Source organism: Xenia sp. Carnegie-2017, unplaced genomic scaffold, assembly GCF_021976095.1.
Source record: "Xenia sp. Carnegie-2017 unplaced genomic scaffold, XeniaSp_v1 HiC_scaffold_25, whole genome shotgun sequence".
NCBI lineage: Eukaryota > Metazoa > Cnidaria > Anthozoa > Malacalcyonacea > Xeniidae > Xenia > Xenia sp. Carnegie-2017.
In genome coordinates this window covers 2,466,420-2,489,092 of record NW_025813488.1, presented here as the reverse complement: position 1 = coordinate 2,489,092, position 22,673 = coordinate 2,466,420, and the positions used below count along the sequence as shown (strand labels likewise).

Genomic DNA, 22,673 nt, shown 5'->3' with positions numbered 1-22,673 from the left:
TTCCAAGCTAATAACTGACAGGATAATTTCAGCCAATAAAAATAGCGCATTTGCCAAAAATTCAGGATGGTGGATATGAAAGAATGAATTGAAGTCAATGGAAGTTAGAAAAGAAATGTAAATTTTTGAAAAGAAAAATCGTTAGGAAACAAAAGATTTTGAAGTGCCCAAAGCGTTGGGGGTTTGCAGTGACCGAGGGAGGAAAATTCGGTTAAAAATAACCATTGGAAACGAAGATGTCGGAAGCACGATAAAGGAAGAAATCTTAAAAAAAGAGATAAAAGAGGATGTAGGAACTTTGTAATGTAACTTGTTTAAATTATTTAACAATATGAGTAAGACTTTTACACTTAACCACCATTAATATAACTTTAAACAATCGCACTTTATAAACACATATTTACAACTTTATTCGACATTTTCCTCGTTTTCCTGTTCATCTCCCACTCGGTTTGTAATTCAGATGAAACCTCCGTGAAGAGTCGGTCCCAGTCCCACGCTCTGTCTTCCTAGAAATGAGAATGCGAGATGATGACGTGATGGAAACAAGCGCAGAAACGAGAAATGTAGAAATGACGTGTTTGGGTCACGTGATTTTAATTGATTCTTCATGCCTCAAGCCAGCCTGCAAGGTCTGTCATGCTGTGCATATTTAATATCGTGAGCATTATTGCCGATGAACACCGAAATGTTTAAACAGCAAGATCAAACTTGCGGGAATGGCTAACGCGCTGCTTTAGCCATGACTAAAATGACTTACTTCTAAAACTGTTGATTCGGGAGCGAGAACTTTTCCCAATAACTTCAGGTCGATTTCATTATCCTAGATAAAAAGTAACGGAGTAAGAAATTATGGGACAATGACAAACACAAGATTGTGGAACTTTAACTCGTCAAGATTTCCTTCAAAAGCTGTTTAGCCTGATTAGTAATTTGCAAAATTTGAGGACTTGACGTCGAGCATGAATACAAAACGACCCCCAGGTATTCCTCAATTTCAGAAGAGAATAATCTCTGTTGCGCGACAGTAAATATCTTTGAATAGGCTGAGCTATAGTTCTCATATTGTAATTCAAAATCTATGAAGAAAAACAGGGCTTGTATTTCTAACGAATAACATGCTTTTGCAGGTGCTCATCCATAGTCAACTGGACCAATTATAGATCATCTGAAAACTTACAGAATATGGTGAATTGAACTGAATATATACTGGACGGCTAGCTCCGGGAGAAATTGAAATGAGGAATACGCCTAGTGAGATTCTTCCAAGGTACCGCCGAAAGAAAACTAGCTGCGTCAGTTAATATTTCGCTTCGTCGAAGTACAAACAAATGTACCTTAATAAAGTGAATGGTTTGCACCCGAGAGTATCGTTATATGTTTTTAGATGTAAATAGTCCTGGTTCGATGACTATCGCTAAGGTTGTCTAAACGTCTTTCAACGTCAACACCAACAGTCCTTCTCATGACACTACTGGCCTGGACGATCTACATCTACAAACATCTAAATTTGATAGACTTTCTACTACGTAATCAGTTTGATGCTATGTAGCGGCGCTATTCACTGTAACAACATGTTTTAGCAAATGAAAACTTGCAGAAATAGCCCTTAAGTGCAGTTTACACTGTACTGGCATGTCCTACATTGTCTACAAGAATCAAAATTTCATCCTTGGTCAAAATGTTTGATGTCAGAAGTCACATGCCAGTAGATTTGCCCGCGCCCTGCAATATAATGTGTTTGAGGTGTATGGTAAATTTTCTGAAGGAGATCTTCTTTTCCCACCTACCAAGGTCATGAGGTATGAATGCTTTTGAAGATCACTGTCAAGTTCTTTATATGTTGCCACACGATTTACTTGAACGCTACAAGAGAAAGAAAATTTGACATAGACATTGTCACAACGTAATTTCCTGTTTGTTTGCCTATCTAGGGCACAATCATCAGTTGACAAACACGAAAACCTTGGTGGGGCAGCAATTTTACTGGCTAGATCTTCCTCTTGGAAGTCATCAAGATCAGGTAAGACTGGAATTTCTGAAAAGAAATGTCATTAGTTCAACACAATAAAATAACTGTATGCATACTGTTTTAACCACAAGGGCATCAAAAACAGGGGGGTTAGCTCTATTTTTGCAAGAAAGGCAAACCCCCCCCTGTTAAATGTAACGACACATCCATTTTAAGCAAACAAAATATTGTAGTATGTATGACACATATGTGAACCCCTGCAATGCCGACCCTCTCTTGTCTTGAAATCATTCTTCATAATCAACAAATTGGCATTACCATCAATTCCTTCATCAACATGGTGATCAGTTTTTAGTCGCTCGCTGAAACAAGACATAACATCAACACAAATTTATTACTTTTTCAACCACCTAACTACATCAACAACTTACTCATCCATACTCGTAACATCGGTGTTGCTGGATTTCTTTCTTACAGCACTACAACGATAAAACAATTTGAATGTAAAACAATCATTAAAACAATCATTTTGCCTACATACTCGGCAAAAAATTGAAAAGGCATAAAGTAAAGTTTCCCACAAAGGTATACATTGAGAAATAAATGTAGTTCAATACTTTTTTCGTTTATCTTTGGGACTCATACTAGCCCATCCACCTTTCATTGTGACAGAAGGTCTCTCGCCAATCTAAATAACACCAGTTGTTCAGTAGTGACTTGAATGGTAGAGAACGGTCAATGATTCGTTCATTGGGCTTTCAACCTGTCCTGAAATAGTACCGACGGAAACGTCTTCTGGCGTTTGCTCATTCAAGCTGTTGTCTTTGCCATCTAGCTCGCTATCTGTCCGTATATTTGCAGCTCGTCTTCCCTTCTTTGCCGTCTGTTGATGAAAAATATTTCGCATGGACATTTAGTGTTTTACCTAACATTGCGCCTTTCGATTGTGAAAATGAAATAGATCAGCATGGCGATCGCTTACGTACCCGTGCAGTGGAAAATTCGTCCATTCCAAGAGATTTTTATCACAAAAATAACAGGAATTTCAAATCATTTTCGAAATTATCAATGCCAAGACAACACAACAGAAGTAATAACAAACAAGATGGACGTCATACTGGATTCCATCACCGAAATGGACAATTTTTATTTGACATTGTGAATTGAAATCCCTTCATCCTTTACACAAAATTAAGACTTATTACAGTGAAAATTATCGCTCATCGTCACTTATTGGATACAAAGTCGTTATAGACTCGTAATCGTGGTTTCGAATTTGATCTATGTCAGCTTCGGGGAACGTTAGATAGGAAAACCACGAGTCAGACTCCCCCGAGTTGTCATTATTGTTGGAACCTTTCTTCTTTCTTTTCATTTTCACTCTACAATCAAAAGTAGAATTTTATGACTTCAAAAGAAGGGTAGATCAAGCATTGAAAAAACTTATCATTTTTAGCATTACCCAATCAGACATATGATTATAATGATCATCGCCAGGATCAAAATGATCAAGACGCACACAGCGACGATGTACATAATGATAGGTGTGTCTTCAAGCTTTGACTCTTCTGCTAAACAAAAAAATAATGAAAAACATGCAGCGAAAGACAGATTTATAATCTAAAAGGCAAATGAAATATAGGAAAGACAGCCTAGAATCTAGTCTACCTTCACAAAGTCCGTTATTTGTTAATTTAAAGCCCTCCTTACAACGACAAACGTAGTTTCCCAAAGACTCTCCTTCAAAGCACTCCTCTGTCTCACGATCACACGGGTTGGACAGGCCGCTGCACATTTCTGTTTATCATTAGAGAATCGTTTAGGTTTGAAGATTGTATAAATTGTTCTTTTTCTTACCTATTCTGATTATTTAAGCTAGTCCGTATTGGAAACGATCTTACAAACTTCAACGTTGATAAGATCAAAACGGTTATGTGGTTGAGAGATTTCAGTTATTGAAAATTGTTGTTGGTATTGGTGTTGCGTAATATTGCCTGACGTTTCGACAATCTTAGCGGAAGACACAGTTAGCGACAGTCATCTTGACTCTGAAGATGACTATCGCCAAGGCCTAAGGTTGTCAAAACGTTAGTCTACATCAAAATCAGCAGTCTTTCTCATGACTCTACCAACCTTGACGATCTACACTGATTTTAAACAGCTATCGATCATCCAAGCTTAGTTCACTTTAAGGTAAATGGTTTGAACCCGGGAGCATCGTTACATGTTTGTCAATGTAGATTGTCCAGGTTGGTATAAAAAAAAAATTTTTTTTTTGACTCTGAAGATAAGGCTAAGGTTACTACCGCTAAGGTTGTCGAAACGTCAGTCAACAACAACAAAAACAGTCCTTCTCGGGATTATACCAACCTGGGCGATCTACATTTACAAACTTAGTTCACTTTAATAGTAGCTATAGCCTTACACTTTAAGATCTTACGCTAACAGAGTTTGTTCCTCTCCACAAAATGATCCCGAAATAAACCATCTACAAACTTCGGATTTCCGGATCCAAGATTTGCAGTTTCGGAAAATGGAGTGAGAAATCCATTGCAAAACGCAGTAAATTATGAACGCAAAACATGCTCCTTCTAGAACCACCTAAAATTTGGGGTTTCATAAAGTCAACTGACCTTTTTTCACACAATGTTCAGTGTCGTCTTTAACATATCCAGCTTTGCAAGTACAGTTGTAGCCACTTTCAGTGTTATTACAAACGGTGAGACGAGGACACGTTGCTGTACCTTCACTACACTCGTCTATGTCTAAAGAAAACATGGAATCGAGAGGCGTGTTGCAATTTCTCAAACTTCATCGAAGTACTTTAGCTTGTGTGAAGACTCTGTCACAATAATAAGATTACGTTCATATTGTGGTATTCATTCGACAGTATGGATGATTCTTAAAACAGCAAATTTTGCATTATGTAAGAGATATCAAACTAGAACCCACAACGCTTCATTACCAGAACAGCTCTTTCCGTTTCCCGTAAAACCAGGTCTGCAAGAACAGCTATAACTTCTCGGTAGGTCACGACAGTCCGCATGCTGATGACATTCGTGAAGCTGAAGTTTGCATTCGTCTCTATTTGGTACTAAAGTGAAGAAGGAACATTTGAAATGAACCGTTGTGGTTGACTGGAACCTAACTGTTAACACAGCACTCAGTTCAATGTCGATCGATTCAGGTCCTCACCTCCATTAGGACAAACGTCGCTAACATTCAGTTTATAAATACGTTTTCTATGCAATCTTGCAGGCTTATCGCATCTCATATCTTTGAGATACCCTACTTTCTCTTTTACTTTGGTATAGTTTAAACGAACTTCGGTAATGAACCAATGCATTTTGCAGTTGCAGTTGTAAGGATTAGTCGAAAGAACACTGAAAAAATATACAATTGAAATAAAATCGTATGTTCACTTCATTCATTCCTGGCATAACAGCCACGTTTTCACTTTGATGTTGTTCAAACCCATGTTGAAGACTCCTAAATCGCCTAGGAAATCTGAAAAGATAGCTTAAAATTTGACTACAAACTTACAATAGATTTTCGTTGGGTGGTTCGAACAGATCATACGGAATACTAGTGAGGCCTCTGTTCTCGCAGGTCACTAGATTTGGTACTAGTTCCGTACATCTGTTACGCCAGCTGATCTTACCAGATAAGACTCCTGTTAAAATCAACACAATGCAATATCCTCCTTCTTTGCACACTTTATTGTCGTGCATTTTCAATGAAAAGTATTCATATGATTGTATTCACCTGTTGCATGCAACGCGAAGAAAATTATAAGCCAAAAACACATGACATTCCACAGAATTAGACGATCACATGAATGAAATCCTTTACTTGACGGTACGAAATGTTATTAAAAGCTTTATTGTGATACGCGCCTTGATTAGTTAATTAGAGATAATTAGAGGCAATTAAAATAGTTTTTACGTTGATTGTCACATCATCTGGACAAAACATGTGTAGTTTAAATACAACTTGGACTTTATTAATAAGTATAGCCCATCTGCCAATCTCAGCTTTACCAACTGTGAAATACTTTACTAAAATTTTTCGCTATTTATGCTAGTGTAATGAAATTCATCAGCAAAATGGAAATCGAGCATTGGCATTAATTTAAGTATTTATTAATTTCTTTGAACAAAATTGCACTTTCTTACAGTAAAATTACTTCTCGTCGTCGCTCTCTGACCAAACGCTCATCATCGAGTCATTGGTTGGTATGCTGTTTACATTAGTTTGAGGGAACATGAAGTGGGAAAGCCAGTTGAATCTTGATTTGACCTTATTCACTCTTGTCTGCTTTGTTTCTGTTTTTCACTTCAACAAAAAAATAATTGAATTTTGAAAACGAATAGGCCCATTAAATGAATTACGCTTAATTTTAAGGAGGGAAAAAGACTAGTCTGTGGTAGGGAGTGCGCATGTATGCCCAAAGTTTTGTATGTGTCGTTGTTCTTGAAATTTGCGGGCAGCAGAAAGTCAGGAATCATTATAAAGCGATCAGAAAATCTTTATGGGAAATTCCCACATGTACACACACATACACTGCGCACTCCAGCCTTCATTACCTGCACAGGTTGAATAAAATGATTGTACCCAGAAGTCCTGCGAACATCATGCAGGCTAAAATAATCATTGCTAAGGTGCTGGAATTCTCTGTAATATAAAAAGAGAAGAAATGAGTAGCTAAAGCCCTTTTTAATAAACCCAGTTGTAACATCGCTCTAACATCTTCAAAAAAATGTCCAATGCTCATTCTTGCAATAATTACAATGTCGTCAAAATCCGTGCTTCAAACAATTTGAACAAAGATGGAGTAAACTGAAAAGACAGAAGAAAGTATCTACCTTGCTGCTCTTTAAGACAAAGTCTTCCATTCTTATAGTGAAGAAATCCTGCCTTGCACAGACAGGAGAAACTTCCTATGTTATTGATGCAAACTGCATCGCGATGACAGTTGTCCATTCCTGCTGCACACTCGTCAATGTCTACAACAAGAAAGAAAAAGATTCAGTCATATCAAAATTTCTCAGAGGCAAGGAGTGTAAATCGTTAGAACAGCAGGAGAAATGTTTTCACAAAATGAGTAAATACGCTCAGAATTCAATGAAAGAGAATGCTTCATTGATCACAGCATACTTCAAATTATGTTACTGTTTGTTTAAGTGGACCGAAAAAGTTGTAAAGACAAAAGATAAAAGGTTAGTACGCATCCGAAGCACTCGTTGTTTTATTGCTGTTCTCTAAGGCACCAAAAGTGATTCAATCTGTTCAACAGCTACAGTGTCGTCCGTTTAAGTTTTGAAAATTGTTCGTCTTTCAAAGCTTGACGATCAAAACAAAAAGAAGTGTTAAAAATCACACTGACCTTCGCAATTATTATTTTGCGTTTCGTATCCTTGAGGACAGATGCATTCATAAGATCCCTGTGTATTCTTGCATTCTGCCAGCGAGTCGCATGGATTATTGTTTGAAATGCATTCATCGATGTCTATTGAAGACAAGCACAAAAGCTGTATGAATTTGGAGCTAAGTTATGGGAGAAGACCTAGAAGCAACAATTTGTAATTATACCTGTGCAAACTCCGTCGCCTGATCTTGTGAAACCTTTCTTACACCGACAAACATACTTTCCCAAAGATTGTCCTTGTATGCAATCCTCTGTCACAAAATTACATAGGCCAGGTGAACTTCTGCATGTCTTTGCTGTAAAACATTTAGATATTGTTTAGATTTTTAACAAAGATGATGAAAGTGTTCAGACATCTATGAACTAGTATAGCTTAGATCCACTTTAAGAGCTTAGAATGACCACAATGTAATCGAGGTTCGAAAATTCCAGTAATAAAGCTCGATATACCATGGACAGAAAATGAAATGCAATATTTAAAAGGACATTTTGAATCTGAAATCTAACGGAAAGCTTAGATTTTAAAAACTTAAATCCGCTTCAATGTGCTGATTCTCAATTCCTAAATCTGTCGAGCCCAGCTCCATTATGACAGCTAAAGAGATTCCAAGTTTTATAAAAACGAGGCTATCACTTTGGCTTGGCTGTGGGGAGGGTGGCATGAAATCTGAATAGTCCTACTTCTAGCTGTGGCAAAGTAACTTTTAAAAGCAAGCGTAGAAGAATCTATAAAAGACGCACCCGACCAATGAATTGATCTTAAAGTTGAATTTAATGGAGTTGATTGCATTCAATTAGGTTGTCTTTTTCTTAATACGGATTTTGAGGCAAATGAGCGTGACGAGCAAGTGTAAAAAGAAAGACGTGAAAGTGGAAATGAAAGTGGTGTTGAGGATTATTTAGATTTGCGGATTTGTTGTATTTTCTTCAAAGTAACGATGCAAACATTATGTTGTCCGAATTGGCATCTTAAATCATGGCTTCTGTCAATACAAAAAAATTCCTATCCAGGTTTCGTGCAACTGTCATCCGTCAACTTTAAAGATCATGATTATCTTACGCTAGCTGGGAAATTTACATACGTTTTTTCGTACAGATATTGCCTTCGTCGTTTTTCACATAACCATTTTTACAAGTGCAAGTATAACTCCCTATGTTATTCTTACAAATAGCATGACGCGGACACGTTGCTGTGAATTCAGAACACTCGTCTATGTCTATAGAAAACATCAAATAGAAACGTCTTTTGCATATCTGCAAACTTTCAGGCACTTCTATCTAACTTAACTCGTTTATTCTTCGTTACAGCTACCTGTACATAACCCTGAACCTCCTTCTTTATAACCTCTATCGCATGGACAAGCGTACATTGCCAATATGTTCTCGCATTTTCTCAAATCATTCTGACATACATCATCTTCTTGACATTCATCGATATCTCAATAAATAGACAATTTAAGTTACTGTTAAGTTTGTACAACCAAAGAGGCATCTTCTAGTTAATAGTGTACCAAACTAGAGCCCATACTACATAAGTACCTGAGCAGTTCCATCCATCCCCAGTAAAACCTCTTCGACAAACACATCTATAGCCTACATATAGGTCGTGACAGTCTGCATGCTGATGACATTCATCAATTTGAAGTTTGCATTCGTTTGTACCTATTGCTAAAGTTATAAAAAAATCAAAAAGATTGAAATCGTTGCATTTGAAGTGTGAAAGATTTATTATAACAGTTTGTACTTTGCTCAGGGCAGACGTCAGCTTCCTTCAGTTTATAAATCAGTTTTCCGCGCATTTTTGCAGGTGCATGACATTTCATCTTTTTGAGGTCGATAATTTTCTGTGTGTAATCTTTCAATCGTAACTTTCTAATGAACCAATGCATTGAACAATTGCAAACGTATGGATTGTTGGCAAGCTTACTTGAAATCGATAAAGGAAATAAAAGATTTGATAAATGAAATGAAAACGTGTCAGCATTCATATAATTCTGCTGTATCATTCAGAAAAGCCCGAAACCATGTTATATGAACTTTGTTTGAATTCAAACAAGTTTAAAGAACGATCATGAAGGATCTTAAAACGTGTCTCAATAAATGTTCAGCATATACGATCTTAAATAAAAAGTTTGACTGTTTTAAAATTATATCAATTCTTTTCTCTTAATCTCAAAACTCCCGAAAATGACTAGGGCATAAGAGTTAGTAACATGAGGATATTAAGTTCGATTTAATACTTACAGCAATCTATAAGGTGATTGAAAACATCGTGGGGTACAAGAGGAAGATTTTTTGCTGCAACTCATCCATCGATAACGATTTCGTCTCACCAAACACTTACCAAAGCGCCAACTTATGGCATTTCCGGAATTCCCTTTAAAATCAACGAGTTTAACTTTTAGTTTCTTTGCTCGTTTCAGTGTCGTACATTTTCGATTAAAAATATTCTTTGATATAATATATACCTGATACTTGAAACACGAACGAAATTACGAGAAAGGAAACCCACAACATGTGATTATTTGAATTCATGATATAATAAAGTTCTTTAATCAGTTGAAGAACGACTTCATTTGAAACTTGTTTGTATTGCGTGATGTAATTGGTTGATTAAAGTAGAAATTGTGTTTCTTAGGAACGTGCAAGGGGTATTTGAATAAAATTGGTATATTACAAGTCTTTAACTGCTTTAGCTGACAGCATGATTTGAACAGAACATGAATACAGTCAAATTTGTACTAAGAGGACATTGCTTACTGTATGCCTTAAAATGAAATGAATTTCCAAACATTTGTGTTTTTGTTATAATTGATTGTGTAGATAATAGAAGAAAATCACGCTAAGTTTCATTTAAGAAAAAGACACGAAGCATCTGCTTTAAGATTATGTTTCCTTTGAACAAAATCACATCTTCTTACGGTCTAAATTACTTTTCATTATAACCAGCCGATCAAATACGCACTTGCGTCTTTCATTGTCATGCTGTCCACATTAGCTTAAGGAAACATGAAGTTGGAAAACCAGTTGTATTTCAACCTGCCATTAACCCAATCTTTTTTTCCTTTCTTTTGTTCCTTCCCCTTCACGACAAAAATGTAAAGAATGTGTTGAAAGATTGATTTATCCAGGGATGGAGTTTGTATATTTTTTTTTGACGGGGAAAAGTCTAGTTTGGAGAAGAGGACGGTTGATTGATTAAACGCTCTTTTTCCCCCCCTCTCCCTTCATTACCTGGTCAATTTAATTAAAGTCAAGGAACCCAGGACTTCAAAGACTATCAGACACGCTAAGATTATTGTTGCAGTGAAAAGGAATTCGTCTTCTGTAAAATAATATGACAAAAAAAATGTGAAAATTATTGGCCGGACTTTGGTTCTGCTAAACGTTTAAACAAACTCGACTACTTTCTTCCCATCCATTTACCTTTTTCCCCTTTCAGACAAAGTGTTCCATTCTCAAATTGCTGAAATCCTGCCTTGCATATACAGATGTAGCTTCCTATGCTATTGATGCAAACTGCATCGCGGTGACAGTTGTCCAATTCTTCTGCACACTCGTCAATGTCTACAACAAGATACAAAAATATCCGGACATGTCGAAAGCTTTTCGAAGCAAGGAGTACAAACCATTTTGAAAAAGCGACATTTTTGACAAAAGGACACAAACAATGAAAACAACACAGGCCATAGAACAAAGACGTTCAGAATTCAACGAAGGAAAACGCTTCATTGATTTATGGTAAATTTCAAATCACGTTTCTATTCAACTGCAGAAGATACAAAAAGTTGTAAGGATGAAAAAACCCAAGAAATAGGACTGCATCGAAAACATACGTAGCATTACCATCTGAAGAAGGCCCAAAAGTAGTTCATACTGGTGAAGGAAAGTGTGTCACTCATTCAATCTTTGAAAATAGGTTACATTTCAATCAAGTAAATAATACTGCATGAAGTTGCAGTGTGACAGAAAATGTAGTTTTGTATATCAATAGACGTGGATAGCTTTGGAATCGAAATGATAAACAAAAGTGGTAGATAGAGCAAGCCGACCTTCACAAGTATTTTCGTCTTTTCTATAACCTTCAGGACAAATGCATTCGTAAGATCCATGTGTATTCTTGCATTCTGCCAGGGAATTGCATGTATCGTTGTTTGCAATGCATTCATCGATGTCTACATGAGCAAACATAAAAGCTGTAAACACATAGAGCTACGATAAGGTAGAACATATAGAAGCAACAATCTATAATTATACCTGTGCAAAGTCTGTTCCTGATTTCGTAAAACCTTTCTTACAGCGACAAACATACTTTCCAAAGATTGTCCTTGTATGCAATCCTCCGTCACAAAATCACATGGGCCAGGCGAACTACTGCATGTCACGATTTCTGTATAACATTGAAAAATTATGATTTGTATTCACTTCAAGGAATGAAACTTTGCTATCTTTGAATAAACACCATTATCTTTCATTGTCGAGCTTTGATCATGACTGTTAGTCTTCATAAAAAGGCAGTAAACTTAAAAGATGATAATTATCTTACGTTAAGGAATGTATACTGACCTTTTTTCACACAAGTTTTACTGTCTTTTACAACATAACCATTTTTACAAGTGCAAGTATAACTTCCTTTTGTGTTCTTACAAATAGCATGACGTGGACATGTCGCTGTACCTTCACTACATTCGTTTATGTCTAAAGAAAACATTAAAATGGAGAAGTACTTTGAATATACTCAAACTTTCCAGTACTTCTTCTTAATTTGTTATACATATACTCTTTCTTATACCTTCACACTTTGAATTTTTTAGCATAAAACCTCTGTTACAGTAACACAAGTACGTTCCCAATGTGTTCACACATTTTGTGTTTGCTTTCGAACATACTCCAGTTTGTCGACATTCATCGATATCTGAATACGTAGGCATCGTATAAATGATAAGTTTGTGCTGCGAAAGAGACATGTTTTCAGGAAAAGTTTCTGAAACTAATAGCAAAACTACTTTAGTACCCGAACAGTTCCATCCATTTCCGGTAAACCCAGTTTGACAAGAACATTTATAGCCTACACTTTGGTCGTGACAGTCTGCATGTTGATGACATTCATCAATCTGAAGTTTGCATTCATTCCTGTTTGGTACTAAACGGTAAAAAAATCAGAAAATGGAATTTGTTGTTAAGAGTCATCGAAATACTATTAATTTGATCTTTATTTTTATACTCTGCACCTCTATATGGACATACGTCAAATTCCTTCAATTCATAGATCAGTCGCCCGCGCAGTCTTTTAGGTTTATGACATTTCATCCTTTTGAGATCGATGATTTTCTGCGTGTAATCTTTCAAACGCAACTTTCTGAGGAACCAACTTATTTGACAATCACAAACGTATGGATTTTCGGCAAGTTTACTAGACGTAGAGAATTCGAAAATGTTCGAACTGCAAAAACTGTACAAGGCTTTTAAAAACGGTAACGACTTTTTAAATCCAGTTCGACTTTACTTACATCACTTTATAAGGTGCTTCAAATATGTGGTACGGAACAGATTTGGCTCCCATTTTGTCACAAAACAACTTTTTACGACTAAACGCAAATTTCCGACATTTTCTCCATGGAAACATGTAAAACCCTGTAAGAAATCAAAGAAAATTTCCTAGTTCTTTCATTCACTCAGATTTGTGTCGTTCGTTGTTGATAATAATATTCTTAAAAAGCTAAATGTACCTGATACTTGAAGCACGGACAAAATTACAACAAAACAAACACATAACCTCTCGCTATTTGAGACCATGATATAACGAAGCTCCCAACTTGAAGTACGACTTCATTTAAAATTTGATTGTACTGCGTGCATTAATTAGTTCATTAAACAACAAAGTCATGTCGCGTAGGAACGTAATGAGTTAATTAGTATACCATTACTACAATTTATTATTACAATTCAAGTCTTTATTATTACAATTCAATTCAATTCAAGTCTAATACATGACATCTATAATGAAGCTCCCAACTTGAAGTACGACTTCATTTAAAATTTGATTGTATTGCGTGCGTTAATTAGTTAATTAGTGACAAGTAATTAGAATAGTAAATCATAAATCTTTGCTGGCGGACATTTCTTAAAGACCAGAATTTAATCTCGTGTAATTCCTAATGATCAAACCTCTATCAAGCGGGCGCTGACTCCGAAATCGTTAAAGACACTAACTTGTGTTTAACGGACAAAATTTTCCAAATATTTCATATTTTTCAAGTTTTACAGACATAAAATCAGTAACAAACATATTGTTAAAAAAATTATGCAAGTAACCGTTGGTCGGCGTTCAAAGTATTTTTTTGTTTTCCTTGCATGATATAAGAACGCATAAACATCAAGTTTATTTTCATTTTACTTCCCAAAGTCGAAGTTTTCATTGACATTGTCTTACAATGAAAAAAACAAAGGTCTTTGGGATTCAGTGCAAAGACGTTTTTCAATTGTGTCATTCCTGTCAAACTGATGAGTTATTTCTAAGTTTCAAAGGTGGCGGAATATTGATAATTGGGGAAGGTCTAATATTCATATTTATAAAAGAAACGCAACAAAACGCGTGCGGAGATTGCTTGATAGCTGTGTTTGCATTTAGCCTATGAAAACCGATCTGAGCTTTACCAATCAAATCAATCAAAAAGAATTTGCAAAATCAATCATGAATACATGTTAGGGGGGGAATACTAAAACGTTTGTTTTTTATTAGTATGTTTTGCATTATTGTCATTTTATAAATGAAGTAAGTTTTTTCATGTTTACACTGGCTTATGCAAACCTCTCAGCAGGTGTGAACCCTCGTAGAGGGGCCTGGTAATGAGATTTCTCTGTTCAACTTGGTTCAACTGCAGGCTCTCGTAGAGGGGCCTGGTGATGAGAACTCTGTTCAACGAACACTTCCATTAAAGCGGACACAACTCCCTTCGCCCAAGAAGATCTCCATCACTGTATTTGAATTTAATGTAACGCATCTATCTCAGATTTACATACTGTGAAATACCTTAAGTCGAAATAAATTTTTGGACAATGTTTTCCTTTGTTTGGGCTTGATTGCATTGGCAGTAGTAGAAAGTCTCGCTAAATTTCATCAGTAAAGTATACATAGAGCATCCTCGTTAGCCTTTTGTCGCAAGTACTGCTTCTCATACGAGTATGATTCGGTTTCTAGTGCGGCGACTATTCGTGCACAACGCGCACATATTTCTTTCGATCCATCTTCTAACAGTTACTTTTCATCGTCACTATCGACCAAACACTTATCTGTTCATAGTCCATATTAGCTTCAGAAAACGTGAAATTGGAAAACCAGTTGTATTTTGGTTTGCCATTAAAGAAACTTCTTTGCTCTGTTTTGCTCGTTCCCTTCACGATAAAGAAGAATTATAGAATATGTTGAAAAATGATATTATATAGAGATGGATTCTCCGTGATTTTGTAGTAGGAAAGTGGAGAAGTTTGAGATGAGGATAGTGGATGTATGGCCGCTTGCTCGTAGGTGTAAATTATGAGCCTAGCATGATTGCATTCAAATGATGAGAGTAAACATCTTTGAGAAATAAACAACTTTGTGGGAAATTTACACATACACCCTCGTTATACCTGCGTGACTTGCTACAAGTGAAGGTACCAAGAACTCCAACAAACATCAAACATGGTAAGATAATGATTGGATTGGTTATAAAACCCTCTGTGAAATTAACGGTGTAAAATACGAAAATTAGCAGCTGGAGCTTTGTTCTGCATGTCGAAGCTTTACTTATCTGAAGCTCTTTTCAACAAACCAAATTTTTTCGCTCCATTTAGAGAGACAATTTTTTCTTGTTGACAGAGTCTTCCATTTTCATACTGCAGAAATCCTGCCTTGCAAGTGTAGCTTCCTATGTTATTTATGCAAACTGCATCACGGTGGCAGTTGTCCATTCCTGCTGCACACTCGTCAATGTCTACAATAAGAAAGAGAAAGATCAAATATGCCGAAAGCAAGAAGTGAAAATCATTATAAAAATGAGCATTTTTCACAAAACAAAACAATGAAAACAGAAACGAAGACGTGCAGAGTTTAAAGAAGGAAAACGCTCCATTCATTCACGGCATAATTCAGATGATGTTTCTGATGTTTCAAAAGTGATTCATATTATCAGGCAGAATGTAAGAGTGTTAATATTTAAAATTTGTTGGCCTCTAAAGAAAGTACACAAGTCTCAATAAAGAAGTGCGACAGAGAACTTTGGATATCAAAAGAATAGCGATGAAAACGAAAAACAGAACTGTTAGACTTCACCTGTTTACCCACCTGCACAAACATCCTCTTGTTTTCGTATCCTCGACGACAAATGCATTCATAAGATCCCTGTGTATTGTTGCATTTTGCCAGTGAATTGCATAGATCGTTTTTGTCATGCATTCATTGATGTCTATTAAAGTCAAGCACAAAAGCTGTATAGATATAGAGCTAAGTCATGAGAGTAGACCTAGAAGCAACAATCTATAACTTTTGCAAACCCATTTCCTGATCTCATAAAACCTTTCTTACACCGACAATTATATCTTCCCGAAGACTGTCCTTGTATGCAATCCTCCGTCACAAAATCACACGGGCCAGGTGAACTACTGCATGTCACGATTTCTGTATATAAAATTGAAAATCGTTAAGATTTCTAACAATGATAATGACATGTTTGTAAATGTCGATCGTCCAGTTCGTGAAGATGACTACCGCTAAGGTTGTCGAAGCGTAACAATCCTTCTCAGGACTATACCAACCTGGACGATCGACATTTACAAACGTACGATAGGCATTTCTTTATTGATGATAATGACCATGCATCAATAAACTAATAAGGATTAGTAGTATAGTTTAAGACTTAACAATGACCAACCATGAACGTTCAACAAAGTTAATATACTAAGATCAAGATGGTAAACAGTCAACGTTAAATTTAGAGCAGTATTCAAACATACATCATCTACCCTGAGGTACAAAGCGGTAGATTTGGAGGCTTTGGGGAGGTGTGACCCCAACTTTAGGGAAATATGTATGAAAAAACACTAGAATCTGATAGAGAATGAAAAACTCAGTGGTCAGTCTATCATAAAAAACTTTACAATTTGATTCCTGATTATAGATGCCAAGTTTGTTTTTGAGATATATACGCACCTTTTACAGATTATGAAATATACGATACGTATAACTCGAAACCAATAATCTGAATGGTAATTCTTAAGTCTGTAGAGTCAAAAACCTAAATCTGATGAGTGAAGCAACTCCAGGTTTCATTAAACAATACTAAGAATTTTGCTGGTCTGGGGAGAGCTAGTTGTACGACGTCGTACTAATGCTATTCATTACATGACGTACTGTAATATTAATGTTCGTTGTATAGTAACTTTTAAAAGATTTATATATTCACTTCAAGAAATGAAACTTTGTTATCTTTGAATAAACACCATTATCTTTAATTTTCCAGCTTTGATTATGACTGTTAGCCTTCATGAAAAGCAGTCAACTTAAAAGGTCATGATTATCTTACGTTAAGGAATGTATACTGACCTTTTCACACAATTTTACTCTTTTCAACATAACCATTTTTACAAGTGCAAGTATAACTTCCTTTTGTGTTCTTACAAATAGCATGACGGACATGTCGCTGTACCTTCACTACATTCGTTTATGTCTAAAGAAAACATTAAAATTGAGAAGTACTTTGAATATACTCAATTTGTTATACATATACTCTTTCTTATACCTACACATTTTGAATTTTAGCATAAAACCTCTGTCACAGTAACACAAGTACGTTCCCAATGTGTTCACACATTTTGTGTTTGCTTTCGAACATACTCCAGTTTGTCGACATTCATCGATATCTGAATACGTAGGTATCGTATAAATGATAAGTTTGTGCTGCGAAAGAGACATGTTTTGAGGAAAAGTTTCCCAAACTAAAATCTATACTACTTTAGTACCTGAACAGTTCCATCCATTTCCGGTAAAACCAGTTCGACAAAAACACCTATATCCTTTGTTTTGATCGTGACAGTCCGCATGTTGATGACATTGATCAATCTGAAGTTTGCATTCATCCAATATCGTTTTATTAAAACAAACTTCGTCTTCTTTCAGTTTATAGATCAGTTGCCCGCGTAGTCTTGCAGGTTTATCACATTTCATTTTTTTGAGACCAACGATTTTCTGTGTGTAATCTTTCAAACGTAAGCTTCTTAGGAACCAACTTATTTTACAATCGCAAACGTATGGATTATTGTCAAGTCGGCTGGAAAGAGAATTCGATGAAAGCAAATCAAGCAAAAAGTTCCTTATCTTGCCTAAACTTTTACTTGAATTATGTTAAAAGTAAGAAAAAATTAAAAACTTCGAACACTATCATCAGGCCTTTTAAACAGACACGATTTTAGAAAAATTCACTTTGACTTTACTTACATCTCTGTATAGGAGCTTGAATATATCGGTGGGAACAGATTTGAATCCGGTTTTATCACATCTTAAGAGTACAGAATACAACCAATCACGACTCGGACATTTACGCCAAGAGAAACCTGTAAAAGATCAATGAAATTCTTCCCTAGTTCCATCATTCACTCATGTTTGTGTCGCTTGTTGTGGATAAAAATATTTTAAATATATTTATACCTGATACTTGCAACAAAGAACACGATGAGAAAACAAACACGTAACATTTCACTATTTGCGGCCATGATATAATGAGCTCCACCACTTGAAGTACGACTTCGTTTAAAACTTGATTATAATACGTGCATTAATTGCTTAATTAAGATAGGATTTAATTTTTTAGGAGCGTAATGAAGTAATTAGAATAAAATTGGTGTTTATAGAAATCTTTACTCAAGCAAACAACATCATTTGAACGAAATAATGAACGATGCATTTAACGTAGACGACAATTTTTTAATTTTTATTGCAGTCATGTTTCGGCAAACTTATGCCATCTTCAGGTGGTATAATGAATGAATGTATGAATGAATATATAAAGAAATCTGATACAAGACATGTATCTTTGAAATCTGATACAAGACATGTAGACTTGTATCAGATTTTTTTATATATTAACTCCATTCATACATTCATTCATTATACCGCACTGAAGATGGCATAAGTTTGCCGAAACATGACTGCAATAAAAAAAAATTTAAAAAAAAGTTGTCGTCTACGTTAAATGCATCGTTCATTATTTCGTTCAAATGATGTTGTTTGCTTGAGTAAAGATTTTAATACATACCAATTTTATTCTAATTACTTGTTGCGCTCCTAAAAAATTAAATCATATCTTAATTAACAACATGTAACTGCAATAAAAACTTAAAAACTTATGGTTTACGCTAAGTGCATCATTTCAATCGTGCTAAAACGAAATTATGGAAATAATGAATACTGTCAAACTCGCATCAAGCAGGCACATCCTATAATTCTGATTTGTCAAAACAATGATGGAGGTATTTGTCAATCGATGTCTATCGGTCCAAAGCATATTCGTTAACTTGCCTGCGTATGATTCCACGAGCGTTAGACTTATTTCTCATTACTAGGATTTGATTGTGTTGGATTTGAATAGAAGAAACTAACTCTAATTTTCATCAGTGACATAGATATTAAATATCCTCGCTATGAGAACATTTCATTTGATCAAAATTGAATTCTTTTACAGTGAAATTACTTTTCATCGTCACTATCCGACCAAACACTTATCATTGACTCATTCGTTGGTACGCCGTACATACTGGCTTGAGGAAACTTGAAGTGGGAAAGCCAGTTGAATCTTGATTTGCCATTAATCAATTTTTTCTGGTCTGTTTTACTCGTCCCCCTTCACGATGAAAAGTTATATAATGTGTAAAAAGATAAATATATATCCAGGGATGAGTTTTGCGTGATTGTTTATGTGAAAAATTGAGTTGTTTCAAGTAAAAGATGGTGAATGTTGGGTTTCGTTGTTTCAGAAGTTTGTTGATGTCAACCATGAGCCGAGTACGATTGCAGTAAACATGATGCAGAGATCAAAACACCTTTGAGCAGTGGCGCTGGCAAAGGCGACAAAGGTGGGGCAGTTGCCCCCTTCCCCAGAAATTTTCCATACAAAGCTTTTTGTATATATAACTTAAAAATGACAGTGATATGTAATAGTGCACAATATATGTGAGTGTCACTTTGGGGGTGCCCCCCCCGTCAGGAGCCACTGCCTTTGAGAAAAATTCACACATACACCCATCCTTCTTACCTGCATAATTTGCAACAAGTGAAGGTACCAAGAACTCCAACAAACATTACGCATGGTAAGATAATAATGGGAGGTTATGGAATCCTCTGTGAAATGAACGGGGGATTAGTTTCTGGATAACTTACAAAATGTTTACATATTTAAAGCCCTATTCTTACAAACTGGACTGTTTTGTGCTCGAACTAAAATGACAATTACCTTGATCCTTTTAAGAAAAGTCTTCCATTCTTATATTGGAGAAATCCTTTCTTGCACAGACAAGAGTAGCTCCTATGTTATTGATACAAACTGCATCGCGATGACAGTTGTCCATTCCTGTTGCACACTCGTCAATGTCTACAACAAGAAGAGAAAGATCCAAATTTCCCAAAATAAGAAACAAGTGAAAATCGTTGTGAAAGAGAACGGGTTTTTGACAAAAGGACGAAAACAATGAAAACAACAAACGCGTAAAAGAACGAAAACGTGCAGAACTCAAAGAAGGAAAACGCTTCACTGATTCAAAGCAAACTTCAAATCATGGTTCACTTCAATTGTGGAAGATCCAAAAGTTGTAAAGACAGGGAGGAGCCAAAGATAGGACTGCAGCCATAGCTTCTGTTGTACCATCCCAAAAAGGCACAATTCATACTGTTGAAGTGCTAGAGTGTCACTCATTCAATCTTTGAAAATAGCTTACATTTCAATGAAGTAGCTAAATAATACTATATTATATTGCAGTGTAATAGAAATTTAGTTTTGTATATTAAGAAGTGGATAGCTTGGCGATTGAAATGAAAAACAAAACTGCATTTTTAATCGACCGTCACAAGTATCCTCATCTGCAGCTTCGTATCCTTCGGGACAAATGCATTTATAAGATCCCGGTGTGTTCTTGCATTCAGCAATCGATTCGCATAGTTCGTGATTTTTGTTACATTCATTGATGTCTATAAAAGACAAGCACAAAAAGCTGTATAGATGTAGAGCTAAGTTATGGGAGAAGACATAGAAGCAACAATCTGTAATTATACCTGTGCAAACTCCGTTGTCTGATCTCGTGAAACCTTTCTTACAACGACAGTTATATCTTCCCAAAGATTGTCCTTGTATGCAATCCTCCGTCAAAAAATCACACGGGCCAGGTGAACTACTGCATGTCACGATTTCTGTATAACATTGAAAAATCGTTAAGATTACTGACAATGATGATGACTGCGAAAATACATCTTGAGCTGGTAACTAGTTTACGCAAAGTCAGAAAAGAGCTATCCGTTTCATAACTCTTTAGTTCGTATTAAGGTTTGTATTAACTTTACAATAATGAAACTTTTTTGTCTTTGAATAAACATTATATTATCTAAATTGCGAACTCAAATCATGGCTTTTTGCCTTCCTAAAAAGGTTTGATACAATATAAAAAATTCCAATACAAGCTTCGGGCAACTGCCGCCAGTCAACTTAAAACAGAATAATTATCTTACGTTAAGGAATGTATACTGACCTTTTTTCACACAAGTTTTACTGCCTTTTACAACATAACCATTTTTACAATTGCAAGTATAACTTCCTTTTGTGTTCTTACAAATAGCATGACGCGGACATGTCGCTGTACCTTCACTACATTCGTTTATGTCTAAAGAAAACATTAAAATTGAGAAGTACTTTGAATATACTCAAACTTTCCAGTACTTCTTCTTAATTTGTTATACATATACTCTTTCTTATACCTTCACACTTTGAATTTTTTAGCATAAAACCTCTGTCACAGTAACACAAGTACGTTCCCATTGTGTTCACACATTTTGTGTTTGCTTTCGAACATACTCCAGTTTGTCGACATTCATCGATATCTGAATACGTATGCATCGTATAAATGATAAGTTTGTGCTGCTAAAGAGACATATTCCCATGAGAAGCATCCCAAACTAAAATCTATACTACTTTAGTACCAGAACAGTTCCATCCACTTCCGGTAAAACCAGTTCGACAAGAACACCTGTATCCTCTGTTTTGATCGTGACAGTCTGCATGTTGATGACATTGATCAATCTGAAGTTTGCATTCATTCATTATCATTTTTTTGGAGCAAACATCGTCTTCTTTCAGTTTATAGATCAGTTTTCCGCGCAGTCTTTCAGGTTCATGACATTTCATCCTTCTGACATCGACGAGTAATTGTGTGTAATCTTTCAAACGTAACCTTTTGAGGAACCAACTCATTTTACAATCACAAACGTACGGATTGTTCCTAAGAAAGCTGAAAAAAGAAAATGCGATAAAAATATACCAATTGTGAAAGATTTGCCTTATCCTGGCTAAACTTTCATTTCCATTGCGCTAAACGATTAAAGCTGGAAAAAATTCGAACTTAAAAAAACCATCAAAGGCTCTTAAAACGCTTACGAATTTAATTAATCTAGTTTGACTTACATCGATGTATAAGGTGTCTCAAATAGATCGTACGACAGATCTTGCTCTGATGTTGTTACAATATAAACTTCTAGGATAATGCCGATATTTGCGACAATCACCCCACACCAGCTTTGACTCTGTAAGAAATCAAAGAAAATTTCCTAGTTCCTTCTTTCACTCAGATTTGTGTCGTTCGTTGGGGATGAAAAATATTCTTAAATAGCTAAATGTACCTGATACTTGGAAGCACGGACAAGATTACAACAAAACAAACACATAACCTCTTGCTATTTGAGACCATGATATAACGAAGCTCCCAACTTGAAGTACGACTTCATTTAAAATTTGATTGTACTGCATGCATTAATTAGTTCATTAAACAACAAAGTCATGTCGCGTAGGAACGTAATGAGTTAATTAGTATACTATTACTACAAATTATTACAACAATTCAAGCAATATTATCCTGATGATTTACATACCCATTTATAGCTACAAATGATGATTACCATATATTGATATATACATTATTCACATTTACATTGTAATAAATTGACTTTTGATTTTGCTTTCTTTATATAGTATTTTTTTC

The 22,673-nt window shown here is 35.6% G+C and overlaps 3 protein-coding genes across 4 annotated transcripts; all 3 read right to left on the bottom strand.

The window, feature by feature from the left end:
• Nucleotides 1-278: 278 nt before the first annotated feature.
• LOC124453272 (intraflagellar transport protein 43 homolog A-like) lies at nucleotides 279-3,094 on the bottom strand. 2 transcript variants are annotated; one of them, XM_047004055.1, is made up of 9 exons: nucleotides 2,959-3,094; nucleotides 2,736-2,855; nucleotides 2,590-2,660; nucleotides 2,404-2,451; nucleotides 2,291-2,334; nucleotides 1,966-2,038; nucleotides 1,791-1,866; nucleotides 761-823; nucleotides 279-509 (listed from the first exon to the last, which is right to left on the bottom strand). In XM_047004055.1, the coding sequence occupies exons 1-9, from the start codon at nucleotides 2,980-2,982 to the stop codon at nucleotides 387-389; spliced, it is 642 nt and encodes a 213-aa protein (XP_046860011.1). In that variant the 5' UTR covers nucleotides 2,983-3,094; the 3' UTR covers nucleotides 279-386. The 2 variants fall into 2 exon arrangements, with proteins under 2 accessions (XP_046860011.1, XP_046860010.1); XM_047004054.1 differs by having other exon boundaries at nucleotides 1,791-2,038.
• Nucleotides 3,088-7,987, bottom strand: LOC124453450 (signal peptide, CUB and EGF-like domain-containing protein 3). The gene is made up of 11 exons (XM_047004265.1): nucleotides 7,930-7,987; nucleotides 7,565-7,696; nucleotides 7,359-7,481; nucleotides 6,838-6,978; nucleotides 6,559-6,646; nucleotides 5,168-5,355; nucleotides 4,938-5,066; nucleotides 4,606-4,737; nucleotides 3,641-3,769; nucleotides 3,435-3,543; nucleotides 3,088-3,354 (listed from the first exon to the last, which is right to left on the bottom strand). Exons 1-11 carry the CDS (start codon nucleotides 7,985-7,987, stop codon nucleotides 3,186-3,188), a joined length of 1,398 nt encoding a protein of 465 aa, XP_046860221.1. The 3' UTR covers nucleotides 3,088-3,185.
• Nucleotides 7,988-8,474: 487 nt separating this feature from the next.
• On the bottom strand, nucleotides 8,475-22,382 carry LOC124453449 (fibrillin-1-like). The gene is made up of 28 exons (XM_047004264.1): nucleotides 22,315-22,382; nucleotides 21,619-21,926; nucleotides 21,397-21,519; nucleotides 21,171-21,302; nucleotides 20,701-20,835; nucleotides 20,491-20,616; nucleotides 19,977-20,023; nucleotides 18,710-18,720; nucleotides 18,085-18,192; nucleotides 17,400-17,707; nucleotides 17,208-17,300; nucleotides 17,087-17,107; nucleotides 15,967-16,059; nucleotides 15,723-15,815; nucleotides 15,215-15,376; nucleotides 12,911-13,034; nucleotides 12,632-12,813; nucleotides 12,415-12,543; nucleotides 12,193-12,315; nucleotides 11,967-12,098; nucleotides 11,713-11,790; nucleotides 11,453-11,575; nucleotides 10,827-10,967; nucleotides 10,635-10,725; nucleotides 9,145-9,272; nucleotides 8,940-9,068; nucleotides 8,713-8,838; nucleotides 8,475-8,617 (listed from the first exon to the last, which is right to left on the bottom strand). The coding sequence occupies exons 1-28, from the start codon at nucleotides 22,380-22,382 to the stop codon at nucleotides 8,475-8,477; spliced, it is 3,477 nt and encodes a 1,158-aa protein (XP_046860220.1).
• Between the last annotated feature and the right edge of the window lie 291 nt (nucleotides 22,383-22,673).